General features: G+C 33.8%; 1 protein-coding gene across 1 annotated transcript; it reads right to left on the reverse strand.

The window, feature by feature from the left end:
- Positions 1–12,724: 12,724 nt before the first annotated feature.
- On the reverse strand, positions 12,725–13,128 carry LOC118902133 (metallothionein-1E). The gene has a single exon (XM_036866106.1). The coding sequence runs from the start codon at positions 13,062–13,064 to the stop codon at positions 12,879–12,881; it is 186 nt and encodes a 61-aa protein (XP_036722001.1). The 5' UTR covers positions 13,065–13,128; the 3' UTR covers positions 12,725–12,878.
- Positions 13,129–22,231: the final 9,103 nt, after the last annotated feature.

Consider the following 22,231-nt stretch of genomic DNA (forward strand, 5'->3'; position numbering starts at 1 on the left):
GTTGAACACATGGGTTTGAACTGTGTGAGTCCACTTATATGTGGATATTTTTCAGTAGTAAATACTATAGTACTACAGGGTCCTGGTTGGTTGAATCCTATGATACGCGGATATGAAGGGCCGACCATAAGTAATATGCAGATTAACCTTTGCATTTTTCAAGGGTCAATTGTATTAAATTTACTAATTATTAATAATATATTAGAATCAAATTTAATGACCTAACATAAACATTTAATAAGAAAATTTCTCAAAAAACAGAAAGTGGGAGGGAGTTGCTATGCCCTTTCTGGCCCAAGAAATTGGGGGGAAAAAGGAACAGAATTAGGAAAGACAGATTGATAAGTATATGCTTTCCACTCTCTTGCTTTTAGTTGAAAGAAAGTTTTAGATGAATTGAAGGGAACACAGAGAATAGGAGATTTTTGCATCACCCTATAACCTGGATCTACAAAGAAATAGCATTTTATTCTTAAAAGTAACATAGGATAGCTTCTTCATAGTTTGTCAAAGTAAATTTGGCAGTATAGGATAATTGTGTATATGAAGGCAACTATTAAATCCTTTTCTGAAGTCACCATCAAATTCTCCTTTGGCATGAATTACACCCCAAATTTCCCAGATACTTCCAATTGATGTTATAGAGATTAGTGGAAATGAAAAGCACCAGAAGTGCCATGAGACCTGCTAAAATGAGGATTGAATTAGACTGAAAAAAGTGACTTGCTAGAACATGGGTAAGAGCTGATTAGCACATAGAACACGTGACGGCTAAGGTGAGGCCAAATCAGCCACAGATTACGTTAGACCTGGATAGAGATACAAGACCACAGATTTTACAATTTAGCAGTAAACCCCTGCAGAGGGCTTGTAATTGATATCACTTATGCCTTAGTGTTTACCAGTTCACAGAGCTTATCACTCCAGTGACTCCACAAGAGACCAGGCAACATGAGGAATCTGCTGAGGTTTTCTTTCTCTTATGCTGCTAATAGGACATAAAAATCAATATTTCACACCACCTTGGAGAGGCGCAGAGAGACAGAGATACAACTCTGAGAGAATAAACAGTGCTAAGGTTAACCTTTAAAAAATAAACATATTTAATGGATTAGAGTAAAATTAAGTATCTTCACTGCCCCCTGAGTAGACCTTAAAGATGAGATCAGTTACACATAGTATAAAGGAACTTTTTATTTGCAGTTGTGGTATATCATGTGTATATGTTTAATCCAGGTATGCACCTATTGCCCTGTATTTTCTCTTACTGCTCCACAGCTCATATGTCCCAAAATAGTTCCTTCACTCACTCCCTCACGTGCTCACTAATTGTCTTTTTTTTTTTTTTTTCTTTTTTTCCGGCTGTGCCTCACGGCATGCAGGATCTTAGTTCTCCAACCAGGGATCAAGCCTGTGCCCCCTGCAGTGGAAGCGTGGAGTCCTAACCACTGGACACCCAGGGAATTCCCTCACTAATTGTTTTTTGACTTTTATTTGTACAGTACTTCTTTTTTGATCTTTTCTTATACAAAGCATCACATATTCTTCAAAATCAAGGGCCTCTCTCCTCCACAAAGACTTCACTACTGACTTCAACCCATAAAATTTTTCCACTTTTCTGAAATATTGTCTGTGGTTACTGTTACTTAGTTTAACGTATAATTACAAAAAGCTTCATATATTTCACAGTTCTTTTTTCTCTCCCATCTATCTCATATAAAGTACACATAATAGTGCCTGGTACTTGGTAAGAAAACAATAAATTTTAGAAAGAAGTATTTTCTTATGAAAAGTAGTGTCCAGTGTCATGTCTTAGAGATTCTCTGGGTTTCCCATAGTGTCTAGTAGTCTGACTCCACCTATTTAAATAAATATTATTGTGTTTCATATATTTTCATAAATTAATTTCTTTACCTAGTTTCACAGAATTTTGAGGAACTGTAAAATGTATGAAATGTGTGAAGTCTTTAAAACTAGGAATTGCTGCACAAGACGTCACATGCTGTTAGATTTATTTACTGTCTTAACATTGGTGTCATCATTATGAACACTCAAAAGATTCATGCTATTCGATTACGCAGCCATATTGTAAAATTATTCCTTTTAAAAATATTATGAAGTAAGCAAAGGAAAAAGTGATTAAAAAATAATTAAAAACTTCAACCAATTAATAATTTTACTTTGTCAGCTTGACACCAAAGTAGTTAATACAAGTTTTTACTTTATTGTCTGACTGATGTATAGTCAGGGTAATAAGTACTGTCTGGTTTCTTCTCTGTGTAACTGAGAAACTTACAACTGTGGTTAATTCACTGTTAACCTTGTGTGTTTCTGCACAGTTAATCATGAAGGCAGAGGAGATATGTGTGACTGAGAAGAGACAGAAAGGGAGGATAATGGAATTTATGATCCTTTAATAATGCATATTTCCCACATCATTCTTTCTCCTATTTGCCTCATATTAGCACTGAAGAAAAAAAGATATATATCATAGCTTTATAAAATATACCACCTTTTAATACATATAAGCACAATAATATTAGTTTGTCATTTTATAATTTTATTTTTTACAAATGTTCTTATTCCTTTTACCCCATCTTCTAAGTCAGAGCATGTTTCTAAAGTGAAAAAAAAATAGAATATATGTCTTCTAAATTTAATCTTCAATCACCTCACTTGGTATGCAATAAAAAATTATGCAATAAGAAAGTTTATTGACGTGCTTTGAGATGAGTCATATTCATTTTGGTTTTATTTCTAAATAATCACACTTTTTTTTTTCACAGACATATTCATAAGAGTGACTAATGTGTGCTTTCTACGGAATATAAGTTTGAACCCATTTGTTATGCTGAAGAATTTATTATTTAGTATCAGTTTAATTAAAAGTCAGAATGTTGATTTAGGTCACAAAGTAGGGATTTTAAATTAGATGCTGTTGTAAAATGCAAGATAATTTCCCTTCAGTCAATATTTTTTATTTTTTAACACTTTCTTCAGTTTCATAAGTGGTAGAGATATTGATTATACATATATTTTAATGATAAATAATTCTCTGCAAATAGAATATATATATCTATATCTGTATCTCTATCTATCTAATGCGTGTATGTATAGTTAGAAATTGTTCCCCCAAAGTGACATCCCACTACTAAGAGAAAAGATAAGACCTTAAAAATATTTTTTATAGTCAAAAAGGATGTACTCTTTCATGGTATTTGTTAAACTCAATATGTCTCTTGCCATTTTAATAGAAAAATAGATTGATAATTAAAATAATCTCATTTTATGAGTTCCTTGTTTTTTTCCCTTTGGCAATGAGACCAAAATAGTTAAAATTTACTTTTTTAAAGAAGGACTATAAATATTATTTTAAATGAATCTCAATATTTTAAATACATCCAAGACTGTTCTGGTTAAAGAGATGAGTTCATCATAGTTGTGCATGTTCATTTTCCTGTAGAATAATTTCTTAAGAAATATGATTAGAATTTACCCAGCATAAATTATTTGTACTCATCTCATTACTTGCTACTTTTGGTGGCTGACAGGTCTCAATAAATCAACAGTTATGTAGCTCTAAATTTTCTAATATCTGATTGCATGTAAATGATTAATATATTCTGCTTTATCTACAATATTTAGATTAAATATAAAATATCTTGATTAGATAGGTTTTATTAAAATAAGGCCAGAAATATTAATAAGAATGCTTAAATAAATGCATTTGGAAAGCATGCTCACTGACATATAAGAAGGATGTTTCTTAATATAAACGCAAATAGCAGAGAATTTTAAATGCCTTTTTGAAAAGCAATATTAATAATCTGAGCTTTAATTTTTTACTTTTTACCTCTTGGGCTCATGCTTTTTATTGAGAATACAGATTTGATTTGAGAAACCAAGAATTAATGCAATTGTGAAGAATGTAGAGCTCTTTTATTGTTTTTATTTTTTAATGTAAAAATATATTTTTTTATTTTTTATTATGTAAAAACCAAATATCTTGGAAAAACAGGAGAGGATGAGTCCCCACATAATATTTTGCTGGTAGTATAAAGTATTACTTTACCAAATTTGAATTATGTATTAGAAGCCTTTATTTAACTCTCAAATAATTCATTTTAACTACCTGGTCAAGACTTTTCCCTAGAAGTAATGCTAGAAATAATCAGACATACAAGCTAAGGTTTGTTTTCAAGGCTGATCATCAGACTGTTATTTATGAGAATGAAAATTCTGGAGGAAACAAAATAGCAAACAATATAGAATTTAAAAAAATTTATAAAATTTTTAAAGGTTACTTTCCATTTACAGTTACTACAAAATATTGGCTATATTCCCTGTGTTGTACAATACATCCTTGAGCCTTACACTCAATAGTTTGTACTGCCCACTTTCCTGCCCTATATTACCCTTCCCCACCCTCCCCACTGGTAACCACTAGTTTGTTCTCTTTGCGTCTGCTTCTTTTTTGTTATGTTCACATAAATGCATATATACATATGCATATATATATATACACACACACACACACATGCATTGATGAAAATAATTCTTAGAAAGAAATATACAAAATATTAGTATCAGAATTAAGGTTAATTTTTAAAATTAAATTTAATGTACAAATATATTAAGTACACATTGTGAGTGCCACAATGCTCATACACTCATCCCATACTCTCTCCTCTCTCTTATAGCTCAATTTACAGATATTGAAAAGGGCTACATCAAAAATGGTCACAGTTTTAAATTCAAGTAGTATACAATCATACTCTTAACCTACAAATTGAGGTTAAAGAAACATTGTAAAATATGAAAATATAATAAGACTTATGTGGTGGGGCATTTTAATTTGAATATGAGATATCAACTGCTTGGATTCAGTGTTTGGAAAGAAAAATTATAGGGCTAGCCTGTCAGAAATTAATTGATGAAGAAATTCATAGAAGAGTACTTATCATAAAGAATAGATGAACTGAGGTACAAATAAAAACTTTGGCCTTGATGGGGAGAAATGATTCTAACTTTGTACTTGAAGGTGTACACTGGACCGGAGAATGGAATGTAAAGCTTCTCATCAGCACATGATGAAACACAATTGAAAAATGCTGGCTTCCTGAATTGTTATGGAGAAGGTGTCAGATAAGGTAAGTTCCAAAAAAACAGGTCTCGTACTTAATTATTTGTAATATATAAAGATTTCATATTATCTACAATTATACATTTTATACTTTTTCAGTTTGTTTCTTGTTTTCAATTATTTGCTCAATACAAAATAAGGTATCTGAAAAATGTGGATAGATATATATATTTATATATTTATATATAAATATATATATATATAAATTAATGGTTTTTTTGATCATAGCATTATTCACAAAATAATTCATATAGCATTATTCACAAAGGAGTAGAGGGAGTCATAGGAACAGTTTTGTGAGGAAGATTGAAGATTATAGGAGATGTTTTTTATTTCTTCTGATTCTTTCTTTTAATGGTACACAAAAAAAAGACTCAATACATAAAATGTGCTGAGAAGAAAATCCCTAAAATGTTTTTAAAAAAGTTTTCCACAAATACACTACTCCTGTTTCTCAACCATTAACATAGATGACTTTATGCTCATTTAGTCATCTCTACAATCACTTTTTTAGCTAAACATTTGTGTTTTTTTATCTTCTTTTTCTTTGGAGAAACTATCCAGAGGGAGCCCAGATGTTGGACTTAGAAGAAAATAAAAGCACCTATTATAAATACATTCTCAAAATATGAGTACTATAGTACTCATATAATACAAAGTATTATAGATATATTCAAAGAAACCATATTTAATATTTAAAGGAAAGTTTTATGCATTGAGTCAATGCATCAGCAAAAGATAAAAGAATTACATTAAAAAATGAAAATTCTAAAATTGAAAGTTAAATAACTAAAATAAAAAATTGACTATGGGGCTTCCCTGGTGGTGCAATGTTTAAGAATCTGCCTGCCAATGCAGGGGACACGGGTTTGAGCCCTGGTCCAGGAAGATCCACATGCCTCAGAGCAACTAAGCCTGTATGCCACAACTACTGAGCCTGTGCTCTAGAGCCTGCGAGCCACAACTACTGAAGCCCACGCATCTAGAACCTGAGCTCCACAACAAGAGAAGCCACCACAATGAGAAGCCTGTGCGCCGCAGCTAGAAAAAGCCGTGCGCAGCAACAAAGACCCAATGCAGCCAAAAATAAATAATAAATAAATTTATTAAAAAAAAAATTGACTGTAGGTGCTCACCAGCACATTACAGGTGGCAGAAGGAAAAATTGGTAAACTTGAAAACAGGTCAAAAGAGATTATCCAATCTGAAGAACAGTAAAATTTAAGATAGTTTCTCAGAGAACTGTTGTACACATGACAAAGCACACATAATGGATAGACCAGAGAAGAGAGAAAGAGAGGTACTGAAAAATATTTCAAGACGTAATGACTGAAAACTTTCTAAATTCAAAGAAAACATTAATCTACACATCTAAGAAGGTCAACAAACACCACAGAGAATAAACATAAGAGAGTCACAACTAGACAGCACAAACTGTAGAGAGCCAAAGACAAAGAGAAAATCTTGAAAGCAAGAAGAGCAAAACAATTCATTATGTGTAGCAAACCACAGTAAGATTAGCAGCCGACTTCTCATCAGACATATTGCGGAATTCCTTTGAGGCCTCATATTAGTAAATAGTAAAGCAGATGTACAGATTTTGTGGTCATCATTTAGACTAGATAAATACCATTTTTCCAGAGTTCAGTCAATGTCACAAAATGCCTTACTTTCTTGGTCTCTGGAACGAAGTCTTTAGAAGAAGACTGGCTTGCCTGGATCTGAATGTAAGCCAGAACTTGAGGAAATAGACAATCCAAAGATTAAGTGATAATACCAAGGTTGGTAACCTAAAGAAATTAATATAAACAATTTGGTTTCAGATATAGCTGGTGAGCCAGAGTACCAGGGCATGGAAGAAATACATAGGCAGAAACCTGTTTCAGTCATTAGAATAGATGAATGAGAAGATCATTTGGAAAGACTTGGAAGTAGCATAAATGCCCCATGATTAGATATTTTTTTTTTTTACTAAAGCACAATGCACAGTACACAATGCACATATGCTGGATCATTTCAGTGGTCAGAGTTGTAGTGGTAACAATGACCTAATCCTTTACTAATAGTAAATAACGGGGAATTTTCTTAAAAGACTGGCATTTCAGCAGAGATTAGAGAAGAATAGGAAGGGCAAAATAAATATAATCTTCAAAAGACTGGGATGTGCTGTGATGTTATTAAATATCATAGACAAGCTGAAAAGTGTAAGAAGTCTTTTAAAATGTTGGATATTACAAGGTAACTGCCAAGAAAGAAGTCAAAGTGCTAGGAATATAATCCAGAATTTAAAGGGAAAGTTTTGAAAGAGTATGAGCAAATGTAGACCCACAGTAGATATATTTCTGACTCAAGAAATTTGGGATGACTTAAACCAATTTTGAAAGATCTACTTGAAAAGATTTGGGGTTTTTAGGTAAGTACTTTCATAGGTCATAAAGATGTGGGGAGTGAAATAATTTGATGGCAGAAAATTATGAAAAATAGAAGGGGTTTAGGACAGATGCAGGAATGAAGACCAACATGAGCAGCATTTTAAATTCTTACACAAGAAGGGAAGCAGTGTAGACTACACAGTTTTTTGTTTTAGATTCCATATATATGCGTTAGCATACAGTATTTGTTTTTCTCTTTCTGACTTACTTCACTGTATGACAGACTGTAGATCCATCCACCTCACTACAAATAACTCAATTTTGTTTTTTTTATGGCTGAGTAATATTCCATTGTATGTATGTGCCACATCTTCTTTATCCATTCATCTGTTGATGGATATTTAAGTTGGTTCCATGTCCTGGCTATTGAAAATAGCTGCAATGAACATTGGACTACACAGTTCTTTGAGACTTTTTAGGAAAGGAGTAAAGAAACAAAAATTTGACTGTTTATTAAAAGAAATATATGCACTCTAATATAAAAATAACTAGCTGTATTAATGTGAATATTTTTGGATTATATGGAAATGTATTTCTTGAGAATAAGAAATTTGAGGTAGTAGAAATCATTTGTCCTCTACTATTACGATTTGTAATACATCCCAAAACTTGCAGTAATGGCTGGAAATTTGCCTCTTTGCCTTACTATTATTTAAATGTACATTGGTCATTAGGTAAACTGTGGACATTCACTTAGAGTCCACATTAGAATAATCCCAAATTGTATTATTTGACCTAGATGTTTTAAATATATCATTAGAGTGGACTTGTACTTTTACAGTTGTGATGGGTAAGCAGGTAGCAGATTTCTGTCAAATCAAAATCATTCTATAGACATATTCTGTCTGTGACACATGCAAAGCTCAAGTGCCAGATTTGGGTCTTCAACATTGAGATGTACACTTTGCATTTTCACCATCTCATTATTTTGACAGGGTGTCTGGGAGAGCTGGGATACACTAGCTGTAATAGGAGTTGTGAATGTTGGCAGTGTAAGCACCCAAACACATAACTCCAGAAAACTTTCTTGGATCATAATAGTCTGAGAATTCCAGCAGGTTATGACTCATCAATTAGAGAGTTTGCCTTATAAGTAAGGAAAATAAGGCACCAGTGTTAATATTGCTATTTTGGGTGGATCTCACTGTAAGCCTTATGGCTACTCATAATTAAATATTTATGTGTGTATATATATATATTCATGTGTCAAATATAAATGTAGGTAATTACTAGAGCAAGCTTGACATTGAATAATTGAACTCCTGTGAGAATACTGTGGTTTTTTTAGACTTCAGCCCCATGGTGACTGACATTTTGCCTCCATTTTATTTGCTGCAAACAGTGTGGGGACTATTAAAATTGTGGGGTAATGAATTCCCTTTGGTTTCTCTCTCTTCCCCATGAATGCCTCCCATGCTTTTCCTGTTGCTTCCTGACTAGTCTCCAGATGCCAGTGGCCAAGTTTTAGCTCCCTTGCCCTTCTTCTTCGAAGACGGCTTCATCCAAGCTAGCCTTCTGCAATCAGCCTTATTTCCTGATACCATCTTCTCACGAGAATATAATTTTAATTCCTTATCTTAACTAAGATTCATTTAATTAAACATGTCTGCATGTTAAATAAAGTGAAAGCCAGTCACACTCATTTTAGTAAGACCAACCTCACCAAAATAATCACAGTGAGGAAGGTGTGTATTCATGGAAGGAATTAATATCTTTATAGAAGCATTTCAGGTCACAAGGCAGGCAATCCATGGAGATAGTGTGATGTGCATTTGTGCAGATGGTGGGGGAAGTCTGTGCCTCACTTTTTTACCCATGTATGCCAGCACCTGTTTCATGTAGGCGTAAAATATTTCCATGGCTTAAATATGACAATCCCAATTTTGGAATAGCACTGTGTTGCCTTTACTGTACTGCTGAGTTTTTTTCTTTGTTCTGTGTTCTTGGAAAAGTCTCCAGGGCTTATAGTCCTCTCTTTGCAAAGCCTTTTCTCCACTTTCCCAAGAGTAGGCGCATTGGCTTCTTCTGTTTTGTGATCCAGCTCTTAGCGGGGTGCAGGCTTCAGGATGTGCTCCGTAAATACCTGCTCAATGAAGAAAGGAAATTTAGCTGAGTGACTGACATATTTATTTAGAAGGACTTTTTAAAACCCCTGAAGAAAACGTGTATAACTTTGTCAGGAGCTCAGCTGAGCTGGAGAGAGCTAAATTCTCAGGTATTCAAGTAGCTGATCAAAGCAACAAACCCCAAATGAAAGTAACTATCAAACCTTTAATAACTTACTCGATAGTATACGCAAGATGCTAAAACCGGAGATTGTGCCTACTAGATCTGATCATTACCCCCTGCCCAAGAGCATGGGAGGTTCAGCAGCTGAGGGGCAGGTGCATTAGCACCTCACTGTCCAGGGAACTCTGAACCATGACTCCTATAGTTTTATGGACCCTGGGGCAGGGGTAAGGAGACTCTAGAGGCTAGGAGGGGAAAAGTACTGAGTACTAAGTCAGAGAAAGGAAGAAATGTATCTTCAACACTTCCCCCTCCTCTCCCACCTCATAAAGGTGCCTGTGGAGGCCCCAATAAATAGACCTAGGAATTAAAGTGCCTAGGCTAAAAATGCAGATTATGTGTACAGGGTGCAGGCGGAACCCACGCGGGCTCGCAGGGCCAACTAAGGGACGACTGTATGTACGAATACACAGAGGGCCCTGAAACCTTGACTGCAAGTCTCGTGAGACTCTAATCCACTCGCTGTGCACCACATCTGACATTGGGATGTTTTCCCCATGAAGCCCGTCACGTAAAGTCTTTGTGGTAGCCTATGGTCGGGCCTGGAAAACCACACATAGATTTTTAACCAGTATTCAGGTTCCTCAAACTTAAAGTGAATTACTAAAAATCTGCATAAATGCTTTAGGGGTTGTTTGGGGGGGGTGCCTTTCTTTAACCTTTCTTCTCTGTAGAGAAAATTATAAAACATTTTGTTGACTATGAACATTTTTTTCTACCAATATACAAGGAAGATGACATATTTTAAATAAACAATGTACATGTTTCTTTCTGAAACAGCTCACGTAAATAGCATCCACAATCTTTTACATTATTTTAAGGAAACAAAGAAAACCTCGTTTTATAGAATTGCAACACTGAGGGTTCTGTAGCAAGCCATTTTCTCTTTTAATGGTCCTTATTTATGCCAAAACACATGCAGTGTTTATTTATCTAGGCATGACACCTCTCATAATCTCTCTTCTCCCTAATTTTGAAAACGAAATATAACATCTTTTCTTTACAAGTTAATTGTGTAGAAAAAATGGTACTACATTCCTGAAGACTAGAAAAGAGCATTTAGGGAGACATGTACTGCTTTAAATATTTTGAAGGGCATCTGGAATAATCTCAGACTTAGTCACTCTTCACAGTTTTCTAACTCTCAAGATGATGCACAGTATACATCTAATAAATAGTCACGAATGCATAAATGAATGAATGAGCTCCTTCGTTTTGCTGGTTTTGGTGCCCATTATGAATCTCTCCAGGGAGTGACTTTGCACTGGCATCCACTGCTGTTATCATATAATTCTGCATGCTCTTCTCATTCTCTGCTCTGGTTGTAGTTGCAAGTATTAATACAATACCCTGTGTAAAAGAGGAAAGAGACTTAGCAGTTATACAAAAAGCTAGTATGTAGCACACAGACTATTTCCACATAGGAAGAAACTTATATTTGTTAAAACATATAGAGGAAGATGGCTCTAGAGCTGAATTTCAGCTGTATCATTTCATTTTTACTGCACAGGGAACTGAAAAAAAAAAACCCACATAATTATTTTTCTCAAATGTGTTTGGGATGATTAAATAAATAGTAACAGAATTCCTGGTGAAGTTAGAATTATAACTACTAAAGTATGGCACAGACACACTCTAGTCAAAAACCTCAGCATCTACAGCAAGGTGATGGTAGTTAATAATACTGGATTGTATACTTGAAATTTGCTAAGAGAGTAGAGCTTAAGCATATTCACCAGAAAAAAAAAAAGAAAAAAAAGAAACCGTGTGGTAATGGATATATTAATTGACTTATTTGTGGTAATCATTTCACAATTGCATACATGGTATATCAAATTATCACATGTACATGTTAAATGTATACAATTTTATTTGTTAATTAACCTCAATAAAGCCAGAAAAAAAAAATAAGGGAAACTTAGTGTGGACTATATGGGAACTTTCCTGCTTCCACTTCTATGCTGATTCTCCTGATGTTATAGGTGTTGAGTTCCATGGGGGAAAATGGCACAGGTTGAGGCGGCACTTCCTTTGGTTTTAGACTCTTGCTTATACCATTGCAGTTAGTGATTAAAGGCTTAACTCTAATTTTTGGCTTGTTGCTTTAATTGGCTGCTCTGATACCTAGCAGCTCAGCTCTTCCAGCTCAGCTGAGTGCCTGATAATAATCACAGGTGTATTCAAAACCTCCTTTGTGCAAAGTGAAAACTATTTTATCTCATTTAATACTCACACCCTCCTGCAGAATAAGATGTATCCTTCTGTATTGTTTTACAGTTGAATCTACTTAACACCACAGGATGCCTAAAGATTCAGGGCACCTGAATAATATTTGAGGTCCTGGTTTTGAGGCTGTGTCTGTGTTATTGTACCCTCCCTAAGTTTTAGCCTTAATCCCAGGCAGTGGTCACAGCTTTGTTCAGCCTCATTTCATAGGTAAGAAGTCCTATCCCAGTTTCTTGCAGTGAGCCTGCATGACAGGTTAAACATTTCTTATTCCATTTATTAAGGCATCTAGTTCTTGGCTACCTCTGTTTGCTTTTGGGCCATCAGCTCAACAGCTCTGAGTTTCATTTCAACTTACTTGTATTTCTTTCTGGTTTTGGTGGAAGTGTTTTTCTTGCTTTTGAAAATGGATATGTCTTTATAATTTTCTTTTATGTATTTGTTTTCCATTGGAATGCATTTATAGTTATTGGTCAGTAATTTTTTTCTATCTTTTTATATTTAATAGTGATTATTTTTTGACTGTAGTTATCAGAAATACAACCTCTATATAATTGAAGTTTTGTTGAGTTGAGAATTAAAAGCAACCAGTAGATTTTACACATAATTTTTAATGAAGAATAATTAACCAATATTTTTTTTTTTTTTTTGAAGTCAACAACTTTTATTACAACTCACATATTTCATAGAAAAAGGAATGTAGCGTCAGGTCCGGTTGTATGAAAAACGGTAAAATGCAGGTTCGTCCTGGTTGCTCTGCTGACACCCGGGGCAGGCTCTCCGCGACATCAGGCACAGCAGCTGCACTTGTCCGAGGCCCCTTTGCAGACGCAGCCCTGGGCACACTTGGCGCAGCCCACGGGGCAGCAGGAGCAGCAGCTCTTCTTGCAGGAGGTGCATCTGCAGGCTTTGCAGGTGCAGGAGCCAGCGCAGCTGCAGGAGCCGCCAGTGGGGCAGGAGCACTTGGGGTCCATCTGGAGGAGGAGTGAGGCCCGAGGTCCAAAGCAAGGGGCGAAGCGGCTTCACTGGTCCGGTGGGGGGCGTAACCAATATTTTTGACTAAAGCAGTTGCATGTTTATTCTGATTACATGACTATAAATGTCAATTTTCTGTATCACTTACCTACATTTTTTCTAGTCCCACCCACCTACATTTCAAGTAAATTAATGTAATATTTATAAGAGCGGTTATTATTCAAATATATCTTTCTAGATTTTATAACTTTAAGAGTTTGATAACAAAACAAGAGTCTTTGGAGAAAATATGGAATTTTAGAATACAGTGGACCTTCTTATGGATTGTTTTATCTAATTTCTGCTCATTCTGTTAATTCTCATATTCTTAGAGTACATTATTCTCTACTACACTTCAATCAAGTGCATTCCAACTAAATTTGAGTATATATAAGCACATAATTAGAAAAAAATAAGTAAACACTGTCTTTAAATTATAATGCTATACATTATTTTAAATCCCCAGATAGATTAAACTGCATATATAAAGGATTGTGGCGCTAATGTTTTTTTAACTCAAAATTCTTGAATATCAGTTTTTGAGAATATTTAAACTGATAATAATAAAAAGAAATTAACCTTTAACAAATTTTAGGGCACTGTTCTCAGTGAAAGAAGTCAGACATAAAAGAATACATATTATATGATTTCACTTATATGAACTAACCAGAAAAGACAAATCTACAGAGATAGAAAAATAGAGTAATAGTTACCTAGGGAGTGGGGTGGGCACAAATTTTCTTTTTAGGATACGCGAATGTTTTAAAATTTGATCTTGGTAAAATGTAGTGATGGTTTTAGAATTCTTTAAATAGACTAAATTCATTGAGTTTTCAAAACATGGTTATTTTGATAGAAAAATTTGATATAAAATAGTTTGACCAAAAAAAAAAAGAAAACATGATCTGTGGCTTTAAAGTCAGATAGAGTTAAATTTAAGTCATAGCTTCATCATCAATTGGCTGTCTGACTTTGAACAACTTATTTAACTTCTCTGCGCCTTAGTTTTTCTCATCTATGAAGTGGGGTAATAGTACCTACTCCACAGTGTTGAATTAGAGTTAACTGAGATAAGGTAGGTAAAACATGTAGCATCTTTTCTAGCAAATAGTAAGGATTTAGTTAATGGTAAAAGATCTGCTTGAGATATTTTGGCATGTCTTGCTCTAGGAAAATAAAATTGGCCTCTTGGACCCACATCAATTTTTTTTTTTCTGTAACAAACATGGGGAACTAGAACTACCCTGCCCCCACCATGAAATCTTGCATAATGTATTTCTCATTCAAGTGCCAGCATTGTTTCCTCAGTTAAAAAAATTTTTTCTGCCTCTTTAAGATCAAAATTGCACACAGGTTTGAATATTAACATAAGGAAGGTTGGGATTTAATGTTCTTTGTTGCTGTTGTTGATGTCTTACAGAAAGGAGACAGCAGTAGTATCCCATTAAAACTTGACTGTGATTTGACTTGTTCAATACCTCTACACACCTCTTTGTGAATACATTTGATGTAAGGGTTCCATGAGAAATGAAAAGTGCTGAGGCTCTAATTTAAAAATTTTGTTTCTCTTGGGCTAACAGGCACCACAGTTAATTTCAACTACTGGCAGTAAACAACTCCAATGTGAGGGCTATTAAGCTGCAATCATTTTAACAAAGTTTCCTGGGTGACAGAGCCTATGGCGCCAGCAACTCATTGAAAAGACTGAAGCCACAAATACTAAGAAAGTCTAACTGAGCCCTAAGGATTAATGAGATATATTAATGCAATTCAGAGGAGCAAAACTTCATAGCCTGTTTAACTGGATGTGATTTTATTAAATATGCCATTAAATTTGAAAGCAAGGCATTAGATAGTCTTTGTCCCTATATCTGTGTGTCTCTGAATTAAAAATGAAGAAACATATTCAGTTGTACAATCTCAGAATATTCTAATGTGAAAAAAGTGATGTTCTTTTCCCTTGATGTTTCCACTGCTGTTTCTCTTATAAAAACCCAAAGGGGTTTTGTAATACAGACACTGAACTGATTCAGATATGGTAATGCTGTATTTCAATACTTTTTATCCTTTGTGTACTCAGAAATATTAAAAATCAAACACTTCTAAGCACTTTTTTCCTTACTCCCACAAGGATACTTTAAATTGTTTTGTGGTTTCTAGGCAAGGTAATGTTGTGGCTGCTTCATGCCATAGCCTTAGGCTGCAAATGCTCTGAGTCCTCCAATTTTATCCTTCAAAACTGTTCAGACTGTCTCAGTGGTTTGTTGAGCAGTAGCACTGGCTCTCACATTCAGTATCAGCCATGTGAACATCCCCAATAATTAGCAATCCTTCCACTTTTAAATAGCGCATTGCCTGTGACACTTAGGATATGCAGATCTTACTTTGCGTTAAGTACAAATACTTCTGCTAAAGCTTTTCCAAAGACTGTAATGATTCAGAATTCAAAAGTCAGACAATGAGAAAAAAAGAAGTTGAGACTGAACTCATTATTGATTATATGCTATCCTAGTGGTAACTGGTATCAATTTGATAAACTGAGATCGTTTATATTTGATCATTATTGATATTTTTTTCTGAACATGTTTTACAAGGTTCACTTTTTGGAGTATTCCATTGGAGTATTACCTTTTAGATTTTCCTGTTTCTCAAACCGTTTATAATACTTGGTTTGCATATTACCTTAGAATACATACATAAGTTAGAGTTAGAAGAATTGTCCTTTACCATCAGTGTGCATATTATGGTGACAGTGAAGATAATGATGAAGATTTATTGTTTACTTTATTTTAAATTACATTTAAAAGATTATTTTAGAGCTGTTTTAGGCTTATAACAAAGCTGAGAGGAAGGCACAGAGATTTCCTCTGTAACCCCTGCCCCCATGCATGCGTAGCCTCCCAGTTATCAAAAGCACGTGCGAGATGGTACGTTTTTATGAGGGATGAACCTACATTGACACATCATAATCACTCAAAGTCCATAGTTTACCTTAGAATTCACTCTTGGTGTTGTATATTCTGTAAGTTTTGACAAATGTATAATGACATATGTCCATCAATATAATTTCATACAGAGTATTTTCACTGCACGAAAAAGCCTATGCTCTGCCTATTCATTGCCTTTCACCAATGTTTACTTTTTACCAGACTGTAAACTATGAATTTTCAATGAACTGTCTTATTTAAACCTTATAGCAAACTCCCTAGCTGCAGTTAATGGGCCAGGAGGATTTACTTCATCTGAACCAGTCCAAGCAGATTCTTTCATTTGGATATTTGGAATTGGTGTGGGACAAATTGCAGGAGCAAAGGATAAAATCTAGTGGGGCTGCCACCAGATGCTGTGGCCTCCTTATGTTTTTCCTGTGTGCAAGGAGAATTAAATAATGGATGCTGGGGGAAAATAATTAGGCAATCGTAGAAGAGAAGCAAAAATAAAATGCATTAAGAGAAAATAGCCTGAGTTCTGGATTTCTGATGATTTTCTAGTTCCTGCCATTTATGAGACTCTACTGTACTTGAATTATACAAGATATTTCAGTATATGCTTTCCTTCCTTACATTAGCTTGAATTCTGTTATCTGCAGTCCACAAAACTTTGACTGAAGCTAATATTTTGATCTACTGTTTCATACGTACATAAAATCATAAATATAGCACTTCTCCCATCATTTCAAATTACTGACCTTTGTGTCGCAATGTAGATTTCAGTTAATCAGCGCAACCAAGAGTTATGAGAACAAGAACAACAAAACGAAAATGGTCAGTATACCTAGAATATATTCATTGTTCATTAATGCATTGGGGATCTTGAATAAATCACCACTTTTTGTATGTTAGTTTCTTAAACTGTCCAAGTAGATCAGATTACATAAGTAGTTGCAATTATGCCTAGGCTTGTCCGACGATTACACAAAGGTGTTTTAAGAATTTCCTGAAGGGGCTAAGTGGGTAAGGAAAGTGAGTGGGTGGGGTCTTTTGTCCTTTGAAAAGCCCTGTTTTTACACACACACATTCACACACACTCTCACACACTCACACACACATGAACTTACACATAAACATGTACTTGTAAATTCTGTGTGAAAAAAATTTATTGCTTTAATAAAATTTAAAAACCATTGACTTTGTAAATCTAAAATATTTTGTTACTAACATTCTGTGATATTAAGAGCATAGATACATATAACCAAGTGCAGTGTACATATAACCCATATGATTGGGAAGAGAAGTTATAAGGAACAAAACAGAGGCCAGTCCTCACCAGTGGGAATCTTTAAGCCTAAACCTCTTCGTTTCAGTTAGGAACAGGCTTTGAAATTAGAAACAGAAATCCAAGAGTAGCTGGAGAGTTTGTTCAGGTCTTGAAGAAGTGTAAATTATCTAAGATCTGTGACCAGGAGTAGTTCTGAAAATAAAAGATGTTCTGCTTCTTTTGACTTCAATATATTTTTCTTCCGACTAAGACCCAGAGTTACCTGGCCATGAAAATGTATACTTTCTTCATAGATTTTAAAGGGCAATGCAAACAGTGATAAAAAGAAAGTAAAAGTAGCTGCAGAGTATTTTACAGTTAAGATAGCAAGTGCTTCTGTAAGATAATTGGATACTGAACAAATAGAAGAGTGTCTCTTTTCCCTTTAAAACTTAATACTATTAAAAATAATTAATACAACAACTAGAACAATGAGAATGGTATAGGTCATTAAGAGAATGAGTTATCCAAAGGAAAAAAATGATAGTATGGAGAGACAACATGATGGAAGACAGAATAGGAAGCTCCAGGAATCAGTTCCTTCACCAAAACAGCTATTGAGCTGGTAAGAACTGCCTGAAGAGAATTAAGAGAAGGAGAAGACAAGCCACAGACTGAGAGAAAATATTTGCGAAAGATTCATCTGATAAAGTACTTATCCAAAATATACAAAGAACTCTTAAAACTTAATAAGAAAACCTAATTAAGAAATGGACCAAAGACCTTAACAGACTTCTCACCAAAAAAGATGTACAGATGGCAAGTAAGCATATGAAAAGATGCTCCACGTCCCATGTCATCAGGAAAATGCAAATTAAAACGAGATACCACTACATACCTAGTAGAATGGCCAAAATCTAGAACACCAATATCACAAAATGATGGCAAGGATATGGAGCAACAGGATCTCTTCTTCATTGCTGGTAGAATGCAAAATGGTATAGTCACTTTGGAAGACAGTTTGGCAGATTCTTACAAAATTAAACATATTTTACCAGATAATCCAGAATTTGTTCCCCTTGATATTTTTATCCAAAGGAATTGAAAACGTATGTCCACACAGAAACCTGCACATGGATGTTTATAGCAGCGTTATTTATAGTTGCCAAAACTTGGAAGCAGCTAAAGGTGTCCTTCAGTAGGTAAATAAATAAATAAACTGCAGCACATCCAGACAGTGGAATATTATTTATCAGTAAAACAAAATGTGCTAGCAATCTATCAAAAGACATGAAGGAACCTTAAATACATAATAATATGTTTAAAAAGCCAATCTGTAAAGGCTTTCATAATACATGATTCCAAGTATATGACAGTATGGAAAAGGCAAAACTACAGAGACTGTAGAAAGATCAGGGGTTGGGCATTAGGGGATGAATAATAGAGCACAGAAGATTTTTATGGCAGTGAAACTACACCGTATGATACTATAATGATGGATTCATTGCATTATACATTTGTCCAAACCCACAGAATTTACAAGAGTGAACCCTAATGTAAACTATAGAATTTAGGTTTATGATGTGTCAATGTAGGTTCATCTGTTGTAACAGTGTACTGCTCTGTTGCACGATGTTGCTAAGACAAGAGTCTCTGCATGTGTGGGGGTAGGAGGTAATGGGAAATCTCTATACCTTCCTCTTCATTTTGCTGTGAACCTAAAACTGCTCTAAAATTATAAAGGTTTTTTTAAAAAAAGAAAATAAATATTATTGGTATAGATAACTACTTAAGTAAATATAAACACTAGTATATTTTATTTTTGATATGTAACTCCTCTTTTTTGTTTCCTGTATTGTTTTAAAGCAAGTGCATATAACAATAAATATGTTACTGCACAAAAATAGAGTGGTATAATTTGTGACAAATAACAACTAACAACATAAAGGGGGTAGCAGAATTGGATAGGAGCAGCGTTAATGTATTCTATTAAAGATACTTTGGTATCAATTCAAAATAAGTTGTTATAAAGTTAAAATGTGAACTGTAATCTCCATGGTAACCACTAAGAAAATAACTCAAAAATATAAAGTAAAGGAAATGAAGAGGTGATTAAAATGGTACACTGGAAAAAATTTTTAAAACTTCAAAAGAAGGCAATATTGGAAAAATTAAAGAATAAAAATATGTTAGATATATGTAACAATAATAAATGGCAGAAGCAATTACTCCATTATTAGCAATTACTTTAAATATAAACAGATTAAACTTACCAATTAATTTACAGATATTGTAAGAATGGAAGAAAACAACAATCATGTTCTGACCAAGTGATGCTTGCAAGAGACTAACATTCAACCAAAAGATACAAAGAGGATAAAAGTGAAAGAATGGAAAAAGATATTTCATACAAATAGTAACCAAAAATGAACCAGGATGGCTTTACTACTCTCAGAAAATATCAATTTTAAGACAAAAAAATTTAGAAGAGGTAAAGAGATACATTTTATATTGATGACAGAGTCAGTTCATCAAGAAGGGTTATCAAACATAAACATACACACATCTAACAGTAAAGCCTCAAAATATTTGAAGTAAAAATTCACAGAATTGAAGGGAAAAATAGACACTTCTCAATAATAGTTGGAGACTTTAAACCCCACCATCAATAATGCATAAAACATCTTGAGTGAAGATCAATAAGGAAATAGAGAACTTGAACAATACTCTAAAAACAACTAGACCTAATAATATACAGAAACACTCCCACCTAACAACCGATTACACATTCCTGTTAACTACACATGGAACATTTTCCAGAATAAAGCAAATTTTAGGCCATCAAATAATTTTCAATAAACTTAAAAAGATTGAAGTAATAGAAAGTTCCATGTCTTGACTGCAATGGAATAAAGCTAGAAAGAAATAAAAGAAAGGAAACTGGAAAATTTACAAATATGTGGAAATTAAACAGCATACTCTTAACCAACCAATAGGTCAAAGAAGAATCACTAAGGAAACTATAATATACTTTGAAATGAATAAAAATGAAAACACATCATACCAAAACTTAATGGGATGCAGCAAACTACTACTCAGAGGACATCTATAGCTTTTATATATTTATTATTATTTATTTATATATATTTATACTTATATTTATTATCTATATTAATAAGAAGAAAGATCTCAAATTAGCAACCTGCCTTTATACCTAAAGAGGTAGAAATATAAGGGCAAACCAACATAAAGTCATCAGAAGGAAGAAAATAATAAATATTGCAGTAGAGATAAATGAAATAGAGAATAGAAAACAATAGAATCAATGAAACCAAAAGTTATTTCTTTAAAGATTATTAAAATGAACAAATGTTTAGCCAAACTCACTAATGAAGAGAGAGAGAGAGACACCCAAATAACTAAAATCGGATATGAAAAAAGGAATATTACTCTCCATTTTACAGAAACTAAAAGGATCATAAGAGAATACTATAATCTGTTATAAACCAACAGATTATATATTCAAGGTAAAATGGACACATTTCTTGACATACATCCCAATTGCCTTTTAGCAGAAATGGAGAAGTCAATCCTCAGATTCACGTGGAGCTGCAGTGGGCCTCCAATAGCTAAAACAATATTGAAAAAGAAAAAAAAAAATTGGAGGAATTATGCTTCCGGATTTAGAAACTCACAACAAAGCTAAAGTAAGCAGAACAGTGTTATACTGGTATAAAGATAGACATGTAGACCAGTTGAATGGACTTGACAGTACAGAACTAAACCCAAATATGTATCACTAATTGATGAGTCACCAAGCCCATTCAGTGGAGAAAGAATAGTCTTGTCAACATATGATGCTGGGACAACTGGATATCTACATGCAAAAGAATGAAGTTGGACCCCTATATCACTCCATATACAGTAATTAATTGAAAGTGCATCAACAACCTAAGAGCTAAAATTCTTAAAAACTATTAGAAAAAATAGGAGTAATCTTTATGACCTCCGATTTGGCAATGAATTCTTGATTTGACAATGAAAGCATGAGCAACTAAAGAAAAAAAAAATAGAAAAAAAATTGGACATTAAAGGACTTGATAACATTTTAGCGAGATGGACGAGGGAAAAGGAAGAGTCAAATTTGACCCCAACATTTTAAGGGGTTTACTCTTTGTGTTCTACACTCTATGAGTCTTAACAAATAATGACATGTTACCACCATTATAATATCATATAGAATAGTTTCACTGCCCTAAAATTCCCCTGTGCTTAACCTATTCATCCTTCTCTGCCTGCTCTGAAACCAAGGCAATCTGTTCTTTTTACTATCTCTGTAGTTTTGCCTTTTCCAGAATGCTTTGTAACTGGAATCATATGGTATGTAGCCTTTTCAGATTCAATTCTTTCAGTTAGCAGTTTGCATTTAAGTTTCCTCCATGCCTTTTAGGTCACTTTTAAGAGCTCTTTCTATATTATAGTTTTAGTTCAGTGGCTGTCATCTGTGCTTCAAAGAGTTGTGTCCATATATTATTTATTATTTATGAATTTCTTGACTTTGTTTTAGTATCTTTGGCTAACCAACATTTTTCAAAATATTTTTAGAGTCAATGAGATCAAATTAATATCTAGATTTATCTAAGTTGCTTAAGGTTCTCAAACAACTATGTGAAATTTCTTAGAGTTTACTAAAATTATTTAACATGTTTAACATTTGTTTAATCTAATTGAAAATTTTTGTAAATGTAGTAATACAATGATCAAAATTAATATTTTCCTAAATGTACCAGACTTATCTATAACATAATTTATCACTTTCTCATTAATTATGCCCAGTTTTGTCAAATATCAAATTTATATGCATATGAAAAATTATTTCTGTAATCTTAAAGGGGAAAGGCTAAATGATAAATAACTGAAAAATATATAT

Source organism: Balaenoptera musculus, chromosome 1, assembly GCF_009873245.2.
Source record: "Balaenoptera musculus isolate JJ_BM4_2016_0621 chromosome 1, mBalMus1.pri.v3, whole genome shotgun sequence".
NCBI lineage: Eukaryota > Metazoa > Chordata > Mammalia > Artiodactyla > Balaenopteridae > Balaenoptera > Balaenoptera musculus.

Excerpts from the sequence above, each read along its gene's own strand:
- LOC118902133 (XM_036866106.1), bottom strand. The coding sequence starts at position 13,064 with ATGGACCCCAAGTGCTCCTGCCCCACTGGCGGCTCCTGCAGCTGCGCT.